Source organism: Dromiciops gliroides, chromosome 4, assembly GCF_019393635.1.
Source record: "Dromiciops gliroides isolate mDroGli1 chromosome 4, mDroGli1.pri, whole genome shotgun sequence".
NCBI lineage: Eukaryota > Metazoa > Chordata > Mammalia > Microbiotheria > Microbiotheriidae > Dromiciops > Dromiciops gliroides.
This window is the reverse complement of record NC_057864.1, coordinates 28,159,263-28,171,272: the sequence shown is the minus strand read 5'-3', so window position 1 is coordinate 28,171,272 and position 12,010 is coordinate 28,159,263. Positions and strand designations below refer to the sequence as shown.

General features: G+C 41.5%; 1 protein-coding gene across 2 annotated transcripts in view; it reads right to left on the bottom strand.

Moving 5' to 3' along the window:
• The window catches only part of FAF1 (Fas associated factor 1), a 427,555-nt gene that overhangs the window by 107,954 nt on the left and 307,591 nt on the right, over positions 1–12,010 (bottom strand). For both annotated transcript variants that reach the window (XM_044001590.1, XM_044001591.1), the window contains exon 9: positions 7,430–7,525. In XM_044001590.1, the coding sequence (XP_043857525.1) occupies positions 7,430–7,525 (96 nt within the window). The remainder of the gene's footprint in view (positions 1–7,429; positions 7,526–12,010) is intronic.

Here is a 12,010-nt window from a genome sequence, read left to right as displayed (position 1 = left end):
CTCTTTGGAATTAGCAATCTCTTTCCTCCCAGAGTCATGCTCCAGCCATGGGGTTCATCCCACGAAGAAGTCAGTTATGCCTCCTGCTTTCAGGATCGTCAACTCACCCAACCCTCACACAGAGACCTCTGTGTTTTCCTGCTGGATCATCCTATAGGTTGTCCCCTGTGACTTGTAGGCACTTGTGTTGTTGCTCTTCCTGCATTATAACCCTTTGAGCTGTGATGTTTAAAATCTAATGTGGGTTCTAACTTGCCCCCCCCCCAGTTTTTTTTTTGGGGGGGGGGACTGGCTAAAATTACTGACAAATTCAGCAAGAGTTTAGGCTTTTAAGTATTTATTAAAATGTATTAGAAGTTAGTGAAGAGAGAGAGGTTGAGAACAGATCTCTTATAGAATGGAAAACCCTAGCTTAGATCTATTCGGTATAGCCAGAGAGAAAACCTTGTCTTTCCCTAGCAGCCCACATGAAGTTCTGCCGCCAAGCAGAAGTCCTGGACGAAAAGAGAGACTCTCTCTTTTTCTCTCTCTCTGCCGCCAAGCCGAAGTCCCAAATGAAAAAGAGACCAATTCAGCGAGCCACCCTCACCTTCCTACTTCCTTTCTCCCTCCCCAAAAGGGGAAGTCCTTCAAGCTGATTGGTTGAGGGTGGTCTCCTGTTGATGTCATAGTCCACAGCCTCTGAAAACACACCACTCAGGGCTGGCCAGGCATGGTCTTGATTTTATCAAACTTAAGTAGGTTCTCAGTCAGTTTCTCAGTCTCACTCAACTCAAATCAATTCCAAATCAATCTTCAGGTGAGGACCCTGGACGTCTGCCAAATCCCATTATTTTATCACAGAGCAGAGAGTCCAGCCTCCCTGTGAGTGAATGAAACTAAATCATCCAGCTGTAACAAAAACCAAAGCAGCGCCTAGTCTACTCAGGTCACTTCGAAATTCTTCTCATTCTTCATGCTTGCCTTTGTCATTCTTAGAAGCTTCCCAAGAGAAATTGCTGACAGTCTTTGGACCTCAGTTCTCCTCTCTGATGAATCAGATCAGGTTCCAGAAGATAAAGAGCAATCAGCTTCAAGCAGTGTGTAAGGACCGCCCATGCTCCGGCCCTATAAAAAGCTTCCACACTCAGTTTGAGAGCAGTTCATGGTTGAAGCAGGCTCATGGCAGAGGACTTGAGGAAGAACCAGACCAGGATGGAACGCTAGGCTAGATAGGTCTTTTCTTAACTTTCTGAACTCCACGTGAATACCTGGTATGTTTTAATAAATGCTTAATGCCCAAAGACTCTAATTTAAGGCGACCACACATTTAGATTTTAAACCTCACAGTTTAAATGTCAGCTTAACTCTAAACCCTATGATCCTGGGGCAGCAAAGTATCCATTTTAAATTGGGAAAAGCAGAGTCCTACTCTGGACAAATAAGCACTCCAAATTCACTCCATCATGTGTTCACATAGTCTTTCTCTTCATAGCTGTTCTGCCATTTTACCTTCAGAAAACCTGATATCCCAGGTCTGTATTGCTGGGAATAGCTAAGTCATTCACAGTTGATCATCATATGATGCTGCTGTTACTGTGTAAAATATTCTCCTGATTCTGCTCACTTCACTTTGCATCAGTTCATGTAAGTCTTTCCAGGTTTTTCTGAAAGCATCCTGTTCATTACTTATTACAACACAATAATATTCCATTAGTCATATACCTCTCAAAGTCTCTTTGAAGAACTTTGGAATTGATTGCATGACATGGGAGACATTGGCACAGGACTTTGCACCATGGCATGCCCTCATCAAAGAAGGCACTGTGCTCTATAAAGCAAAGCAGAATTGAAGTAGTGCAAAAGAAACATGACGTGCAAATTTAGAGAATCCATCACAAATGTCCACATGCACTATTTGTGCCTGACCTGTAGTGAAGCATTCCGAGCTTGTACTGGACTGATTAGCCTCAGCTGGACACACCGTAACCTGACTTTAACATAGTGATGTCATTTTGGTCCTCTTCAAGAATGAAGGGCAACAACAAATCAACCATACCACAACTTATTCAGCCATTCCCCAACTGAAGGGCATTCCTTCAATTTCCAATTCTTTGCCATCAAAAAAAAAATAGCTGCTATAAATATTTTTAAACATATAAGTCCTTTTCCTTTTTTTGGGGCGGGGGGAAGAATAATCTTTTTGGAATATAGACCTAGTAGTGGTATTGCTAGGTCATAGGGTATGTAGTTATATAGCCCTTTGGGTATAGTTCCAAATTGCTCTCCAGAATGGGTGGATCAGTTTACAACTCTACCAATAATGTATTAGTATCCCAATTTTTCCACATCCTCACCAACTTTTATTATTTTTCTTTTTTGTCATATTAGCCAATCTGATAGGTATGAGGTAGTACCTCAGAGTTGTTTTAATTTGCATTTCTCTAATCGATGATTTAAAGTATTTTTTAATAGGATAGCTTTTTTTATTTTATTTTAATTTTTCTTTTTTTTCCTTTCCTTTTCTTTTCTTTTACATATAAGGTATTTTATTTTTTCCGTTACATGTAAAGATAGTTCTCAACTTTTGTTTATACAAGCTTTACAATTTCAGATTTTTCTCCCTCCCTCCCCACTCCCCTAGACAGCAGTTAATCTGATATAAGTTATATCTATATATCTATATACATATATAGATATAGATATATCTATACACACACACATATATATACACACACACACATAATAACATTAATCCTATTTCTGCATTAGGACTATAGATAGCTTTGATTTCTTAATTTGAAAACTGCCTGTTCATATCCTTTGATCATTTTTCAATTGGAGAATGACTCATACTTAAAAATTTGATTCAGTTCTCTATATATTTGAGACAAGAGGCCTTTATCAGGGAAACTTCTAAAGGTTTTCTCCAGTTTCTGCTTTTCTTTTCATCTTGGCTGCACTGGTTTTGTTTGTGCAAAATCTTTTTAATTTAATATAATCACAATTATCCATTTTACATCCCATAATGCTCTTTATCTCATGCTTGGTAATAAATTATTCCTTTATCCATAGATCTGACAGGTAAACTATTCCATAGATCTTTTTCTGGATATGGAGAGCATTTTCTGTCAGGAGTGCTTTGGAATTGTCTTCGATCTCTGTATTGCTGAGAAGCACTAAGTCTATGACAGTTGTTCATCACACAATGTTGCTATTACTATGTACAGTGTTCTCCTGGCTCTGCTCACTTCACTCAGCATCAGTCCATTTAAATCTTTCCAGACTTTAAGTCAGAAATCTGCCTGCTCATCATTTCTTATATCACAATAGTATTCCACTACATTCATATACCACAACGTGTTCAGACATTTCCCAATTGATGGATATCCCCGCAATTTCCAATTCTTTGCCACAACAAAGAGAGCTGCTAGAAATATTTTTGAACGTGTGTGACCCATTTATTCTTTAGGATTAGATTATTTAGTTTGCAATTAATTTTAAATCTATGTTTCCATGGCCCTTTATTAAATGTAATTTTATTACATTTTGATCTGAAAAGGATGCATTTAATATTTGTTTTTCTGCATTTGGTTATGAGGTTTGAAACTCTAATACATGTTCACTTTTTAATGTAAGTGCCATGTACTGCTGAGAAAGATATACCAATTGCCTCCAAAAGAAAAATTCTATTCATCTCCTTAACTACTTTCTTGTTAACTTTTTGGGCTAGAGTTATCTAGTTCTGAAAGGGGAAAGCTGGGGTGCCCCAATAGTTTATTTTTACTGTCTATTTCCTCCTGTACCTCATTTAACTTTTCCTTTAAAAATCTGGATCCTATAATATTGGATACATATGTGTTCAGTATTGATAATTACCTCATTATCTATGGCCCCTCTTAGCAAAATATAATTTTTTGCTTACCTCTAATTAGATCTATTTCTGCTTTTGTTTTGTCTGAAATCATTACTGATACCCCTGCTTTTTTTCTCACTTCGGCTGAAGCATAATAGATTCTGCTCTAGACCTTTACCTTTACTTTCTGTCTCTCTTCATGTGTTTGTTGTAAACAAATACTGTAGAATTCTGATTTTGAATCCATTCTGTCATGTACTTCTACTTTATGGGTTAGTTCATTCCATTTACATTATAACTAGTTGTGCATTTCTCTCCATCTGATTTCTTTCACATATATCCATCTATCCCTTTCATAACTTTATTGAATTCCAATGATTTGTTTTCCAGATTTGAACTCAGGCCCTCCTGAATCCAGGGCTGGTGCTTTTATCTACTGTACCACCTAGCTGCCCCCAGGTCTTTTCTTCAGTGATTTTTTATACATCTCTTTCCATATGGCCAATTCTGGTTTTTAAGAAGTTCTTATCTTTAGTGAATTTTTGCACATTTTTTTTCCCATTAGGCCAATTATGCTTTTAAGGGGTTGTTCTCTTCAGTGGATTTTTGTGCCTCTTTAACCATTTGGCCTATTTTGTTTTTTAAGGTGTTATTTTCTTCAGTATTATTTTGTGCTCCCTTTACCAAGCTTCTGACTCTTTTTTCATGATTTTCTTGCATCAATCTCCCAATTTTTCCTTTACTTTTCTTATTTCATTTAAAAAATTCTTTTTGAACTCTTCCAGGTACTCTTTTTATGCCTGATACAAAATCATGGTTTTCTTTGAGGCTTCGGATGTAGCTGTTTTGCCATTAGTGTCTTCTGAGTTTGTGTTTTGATCTTCCCTATTACCACAGTACCTTTCTATGGTCAAATTATTATTATTATTTTTTTGATGTTTGCTCAATTTTGCAGCCTATTTCTTGACTTTTAATTTTATGTTTAAGTTGGGCTCTGTTCCAGGGTGAAGGGGACACTGTCCCAAGCTTCAGATATTTTTTTGTGTGCTGATTTTTTCAGAGCTAGTTCTGGGGGTCTGCAAGTGTTCAATTCTTCCAAGGTGGTATGATCTAAAGAGAGGTGTGGTCACTAGTCTCCTGGCTTGTGTACTGATGTGTGAGTGACCACAAGTGCTCTTTTCTACCCTGGTATAGTGAAGAAAGTCCCTGCTATTACTAGTGCTTCTCCTTGCTCTTGGGCTATGACCTGGAACTGCATATGGACAATGTAACAGAGTTCTGCATCCAGTACCAGCAAAGGGTCCTCCGTAATCTTCTGACCAGCTGTCTGAACTCCTTACCATTTGTGGGCTGAGAGCTCTGGAAGCCTCCACTGATTTGGTCACCTCCAAGGCCTAATGCTTGCTTGCCAATGTGTAGCTTGAGCTAGACTTCGTCCCACTTTCATTCGAGTGAGACATGCCTTTCCTGCTGACCTTCTAAGTTATCTTAAGCTGGAAAACAGTTTTACCACATCCTTTTGTTGGTTTTGCCACTTTAGAATTTATTTGGAGACATTATTTTAAAGTTGTTTGGAGATGAATTTGGGAGAGCTCAGGCAAGTCCCTGCCTTTTCTCCACTGTCTTGCTGTTGCCTCTATGAGCCCTTCTGATAGGCAGTGATTTGATTATCATACACATAAAAAAAAAAGCTTGCTGATGGATCAAGCTGTTGTTGTTCAGTCTTTTCAGTCATGTCTGACTCTTTGTGATCCCATTTGGGGTTTTCTTGGCAAAGATACTAGAGTGGTTTGCTATTTCCTTCTCCAGTACATTTTACAGATGAAGAACTGAGGCAAACAGGGTTAAGTGCCTTGCCCAGGATCACTCAGCCAGTTATGTGTCTGATTTGAACTCAGATCTTCCTATCTACAGGCCAGGTGCTCTATCCATGGTACTACCTAGCTACTCTGAACAACATTCACTGATGGATAATTCTGGGTATTTACATGGCAGCCCTATCTTTCCCTGGAACCTTCCCTCCTATCCCACCATGACCTTATAGTCTGAGAAGGCTCATAAAACACATAGTGTTCTCTTCTGAAACTTCCAAAGAACTGAGTTGTATACTTATGCTATGCACTCATGTAATCTTCTCCAAATGTAACTGTCGGTGCTTAATAAATGTTGGCTAAATTAAATGGAATAAAGATGATCTAATAGAGCTTCACTCATTCAGTAAAAGTTGTTACACAGAGAGGGGCTCACTGTGTCCTTCTGGCTCATGATGTCTAGACAAATGTCACGCACCCTTGGGACAGAGTTCTCTAGTTGGTGACTGTCTAGAATAGAGGCTCCATAAAGGTAGGAAGCACACCTTATTAAATTCCCCCAGTGTTCAGCACAGTGCTCTGCAGACAGTAGATACAACATGTTTGCAGAATGAATGAATGTTTAATGCAGTTCATCACTGAATTCTGTCTGGTGAAGGCTCTCAGTCCAAGAAACCTTGAAAAGGGAGGGTCAGAGAAGGAATGCTTGCGGAGAGAAACCAGACTCTTGTGACTTTCAGCCAACTCTTCAAGCAATGTTTTTTTTTTTGTTTTTTTTTTAGCTGAATCTTTTAACATGAGTGGGCCCAAGCACTGAAGAGACACTGAACCTCCTTGGGTTGTATTCAGCAAAGGAGAGAAAAACAGCAGGAAATGCTTGGGCTCCTTGGAACAAAAGCATTATGTACATGAAAACTGTGCTTAAAGGGTCAAGAAAACAGTGAAAGGGTAGTGGGAGGAAAAAAAAAAAAACCCAACCATTTCCTTACAGAGCAACCTCTTGCGGATTTAGAATTTTTTTTTGTTTTTGTTATGACTATAACTAGCATCAACGAACAGGATCCTTTTAAGATACAATGAAGAACACAAAGAGAGTTAGTGACCAAACCAGGAACTTTAAATAACAACGAGAATGGGGTCTCTTTGGGAATCCTTTCCTAGGCCTTACCACTTCAGTCACAATCCCTGACCCTCCCCCCTCAAATTTCCTTATAATATTCTGAGCTGGAAGACACTTCAGAGGCCAAGCCTTAGTCTATTTTGCAGCAGATGAGAAAACAGGGCCAAGAAAGCAGAAGGGACCTGGTCCCACAGGTGACACAGGGAGCAAGCAGCAGAACCAAGGTTTAGAGCCAGGTCTTCTGAGAGTCAGATCTAGCATTCTTGCTCCTAAGCATTCTAAACATTACCTTTTTTATTGAATCACTTATACCTCCACACACAATTTCTATCTTATGGAGCTGTACTCTCAACCCACTGCATGGCTCATGCCCCTGACTTCCTGTAAGTCTGCCACATGCTGGGGGCCCTTGGGCTGGTCAACTGGCATACGGCTCCTCCCTACTATGTGACCAGCATCATTTCTGTTTCAATGACAAAGAAATAATTAACAGTGATATTGCTGAATTCACCCGAATGCTTCCCTTGAATCAATATAATCAAGGCAAACAATCTTTTGGTACCATATTCAGAGGTGGAGGAGAACCAAAGTCTCACACCCTAGGAGGCTGTGTTTTGGCAGCACCCACCCCTCTTTCTGGGGTGCCCAAGAGGGCAGCCTTACCTCTTCTGACTCTTCCCGGGCTTGTGCTGGTGAAGACCTTCTCCCCACTGTGAGCTGGTGACAAGGGTAGGTAAGCCCCGCTGCCACGAGACACATCTGCAAAGAGAAGCAGCCACTGGTGAGTTGGGTCCAATAAAGTGGGGATCTTTCAAATAGTTCCTACTGTTATATTGGGAAATGTGTCCAGGTAACCTAGGCAGAACACACAATCAAAGGACTGGTTAACAGGAAGAAACCTGAGAAGTCATAGTACAGGTCAAGAAACTAAGGCCCAGACAGGAAACCAAGATGCAGAGGGTCACCGAGTGACTAAGTAAACCTCTGAACCTGTCTTCTGACCAAGCATATCCTGTTGGGTCTTGTTCTACCTGTCCAAGAACAAAATGGCATGTTGAAATGGCTCCACTGAGAACAAGGAAGACTCAGTGAGACCCTGACTCATAGGCATCCTTGCAGGTAAAGACGACAGGGATTGCCATCCCTATTTTCCAGAGGAGGATAAAGATTCTCAGAGAGGTGAATGGACTTGCATCAACTCACAAAGGTAGCAAGTAGCAAAACTGAGTTTTGAACCTAGGTTTTTGGGCTTCATTCTAATATGAAAAGTTTGCCAAGAGTTGTGTGCCAAGAATGAAGGCCAATTAGACTGGGCCTACAAGAAATGTAAAATAAATAAAATAAATGGAATATATGGCCTTTTATTGCTGAATTTTCCCTGCACTTATTTATTTAGTCCAGAACTATGATTTTTTTTTTTTTAGTGAAGCAATTGGGGTTAAGTGACTTGCCCAGGGTCAAGTGTCTGAGGCCAGATTTGAACTCAGGTACTCCTGACTCCAGGGCCGGTTCTTTATCCACTGCGCCACCTAGCTGCCCCAGAACTATGATTTTAATGGTATAGGGAACTTCTGGGTAAGAAAAACCCATCTAATGAAAGTCAGTCCTTGCCCTTAAGGAGCATACATTCCAATGCTAATGCCAACACAGAAAAGGAAAGTGAAAGGGCAGGGTGGAGAGGAAGATACCAGAGTGGGTTTGGTAATTTTCCAAGGAACCGATTGGTCATCTTAATGCCATACCTTTCTATCTCCTGCCCTGGGAGACTCACTCTTCATTGATCAGAGTTGCTCCTAAGCAGCCAGAACAAGATTCCCTAACACTGTCTGCTACTCTTTAGTCATCTTCACGCCCGTGCAATCCCCTCCTCCACTTCTAAAGCTTGGCACAAGAGTCAAATGAACACTAGCACACCTGGACAGGACTTGCCAGGGAATTTCCCTAGGGCTCCACTCACCACTCCTATGACTCCAAGACCAGATCATACCTCCCCTGGCCCAAACTTCCCTTTTTAGACTATGAAATCCTTGGGGGCACGACCTGTCTTTTTTTCCCCCTATTTGTATGCAAGTATTTAGCAAGATGCTTGACAGAGAGTAAGCACATGATAAGTGTTTCTTCCTTTCTTCCTTCCTAAAAGTACTGTAGAAATATTTTGAATGACTAGTTTAATTTGGGGGCTAAAGCTGACTGGGGTACTTAATCTGGGACTGTTGACTATTTGGCTATCTGACTGCTATTAACTTAGCATGGGCCATTTATAAAGTTCCATCACACTGCTCCACTCCCAAATTGATAAGCAAAATATTAAGAAGCCTCTTAACTAAACAATCAAAGCAGAGTTTATTTATGAGATACTATTTAAAATTAAGAATACAGGGAAATAAAGTACAACCTGAATGCGGTTGCGGTGCTTCTCTTTCCACTGTGTCTCTTTCCCACCTGCTGTGCTTCAAACTTTTTGACTACAATAAGGGTCTTAGCCACCTCTCGCCTCAGGGTATTCGGGTCCTTTATTCTAACTCTGAGCCCCTTTCACTTTGTAAATCCCCCTGCTTCTAACTTTCCTCTCCTTACTGCCACCGCTGAACCCCTGTGTTTCTCTCTCACCGACCTTCTGTCTGTCTGCTCCGTCAGTCTGCCCTTCGGCCTCTCTTTTCTCTGCTCCTAGTCCTTCTCGTCTTCTCCTGCATCCTCGTAGACCCATCTCTAGTCTCCAATCTTTGCCATCTCCTCAGCTGCTTTTTGACCTCTTCTTATCTGTCTGAACCTCTTCTCAGCCTCTCTCGTCCACCTCCCCCCGTCTGACAGAACCGCTCCGTCCTTATCCGCCCTCATCCCTCCAAACCTCTCTAATGTCCTCAGCCCCCTTCTAGTCTAACTCCCAGGTCTATATATACCTTTTCTTCTCTCCACTCAAATCTTAGGGCTTCCTGCGCCCCCACAGACCAAACTAATCTTCCAGCCCGGGCTTCGGCTGGTGGGGGGGGGGGCTGCGCTCCAGCTTCACGTGCTTCAGCACAGGCTACACCAGAGCCCAGCATCTCTCAGATACCTCCGCTCAGGTTGGAAGGAGCTGGGGGCTCTTGCACAGCCCACGGGGCTTTACGGCTCAGCTGAAGCAGAGGGGGAGGGGAAGAGACCCTGAGGACCTAAGGCTTTCTAACCTCAGCCTAAAGGTAGGGTCCCCAAATAAATTTCCACAGTACTTACTGAGCACTATTATGTGTCAGGCACTGGATGTAGAGTCTGAGAGACTATGAAGTTAAACAGTGCCTGGGACACTTAGCCAGTGTGTCAGAGATGGGTCTTATTCAAAGGCTGATTCTCTAACAGCTAAACCAGAATGTATCTCTATAAGATTATATCATAATTACAAAAATGATAACTGATGATGAACTTTAAGGCTTAAAAAAGAGCTTTCAGGTAATAATCACAGTGGCTAAGTAGTCCAAGGATTATTATCTCCATTTTAAAGATGTAGAGATTAAGGCTCAGAGATAAAACGACCTGCTCAGTTACATGGCCAGGAAGAATTGGAACCAGCCCTTAGACTCTCGAAACCACTTCTAGAAGCTTCTCTTATAACACCACCACCTCCATTACCTCTCATAATGCTTCAGTCATTTTTTCATCCATTGTTTCATACAGCAATAAGATACAGTGAAAATAGCACTAGGCTTGGACTCGGGCCCTCATTTCAAATCCCACATTGGCGACTGTCAGGGGCAGAACCATGACCATGTTCACAGAACCACTAGAAGCAGGACATGGATTAGTCCTTTAATATGTTTACCCGAACTAAAGTAAACCTATCTCTCAGGTCCACGCTCTGCTCCATTCTCACTGTCAAGCCCACACTTGGGCCCTGGCCTCTTCCCCCCATACTGTTGTAATAACCCTTCTGCCTCTAAGAGCCTATTTCCAACTACGTATTCCACACACTGCCCAAAAGTACTCTGAGGAGCACCTGGTCACATCTACCTTCATTCATCGTCTCCATTTGAGTTTAAACTGCTGACCCAGGAATTCAGGTACCTTTATGATCTGCCTCCAACCTGCTTATCCAGGATTCTTCCACCGTGCTGTGATTCTGGCTCCTACCACCTCCCATCCTTGAGCTTTCATTTATTCCATTTCTATCTCTGTCTCACAGGACATCTGCTTCATGGAACCTCTTCTCACTCTCCACCCACAAATCTACACAAAAGTGATGTCTCCTCACATGTCTCTCAGCACTTGGTCTGACCCTATCCTCTGCCCTCAATGCATTCCTCCTCTATTATACTAAACTGTGACTATACCATACTTCACTCTTCAATCAAGCTGGAAACTCTGTAAAAATGTAGGGATAATGTGATTCCCTGCCCCCCCCACCCCCCAGAGCTGGGGGAAAAAAGAATGTTAAAACTGGAAGAGATCTTAGGACAAAAATCCTAACAGCTACTGACACTACACTTGTAGTCTATCCTCGAATTGCCTGTCAAATTGATCTTCCTAAAACATAGATCTGACCACATCACTTCCCTATTTATTAAATGCTGGTGGCACCAATGTACTCTTCATGACCCCATTTGGGGTTTTCTTGGCAAAGAGTGGTTTGCCATTTCCTTCTCCAGCTTGTTTTACAGATAACAAAACTGAGGCAAACAGGGGGAAGTGACCTGTCCAGGGTCACACAACTACTAGGTGTTTGAGGCTGGATTTGAACTCATGAAGGTAAGTCTTCCTGATTCCAAGCCTAGCATTCTATCCACTGTACATCTATCTGTTCCTATAGGATCAAATATAAAATCCTGTTGGGCATTTAAAGCCCTTCATAACCTGGCCTCTTACTATCCTCCCAGTCTTCCAAGACCATATTCCCCTCCATAGCCTCTGTGACCCAGTGACACTGGCTTCCTGGCTGATCCTTATACTATTTCTTGACTCCCCTATATATAGTATACTCTCTTGCCTCAGCTCTGCCTCACAGCTTCCTTCAAGTCTTAGCTAGTCTTATCTTCTACAGAAAGCCCTTCCTGACGCCTCTGAATTCTTAAACTTTCCCACTGCAGATTCTCTCCAATTTATTGTACACATACATACATGTACATAAGATATGTATATGTACATACACATCTTATTTATACACATCTGTTTACAGTACTGTCTCTTGCATTGGACTGGGAGCTCCTTGAGAGAAGGGACTAATTTTTTGCTTTGTATCTCTAGTGCTTAGCACAACACTTAACACATAGTGAA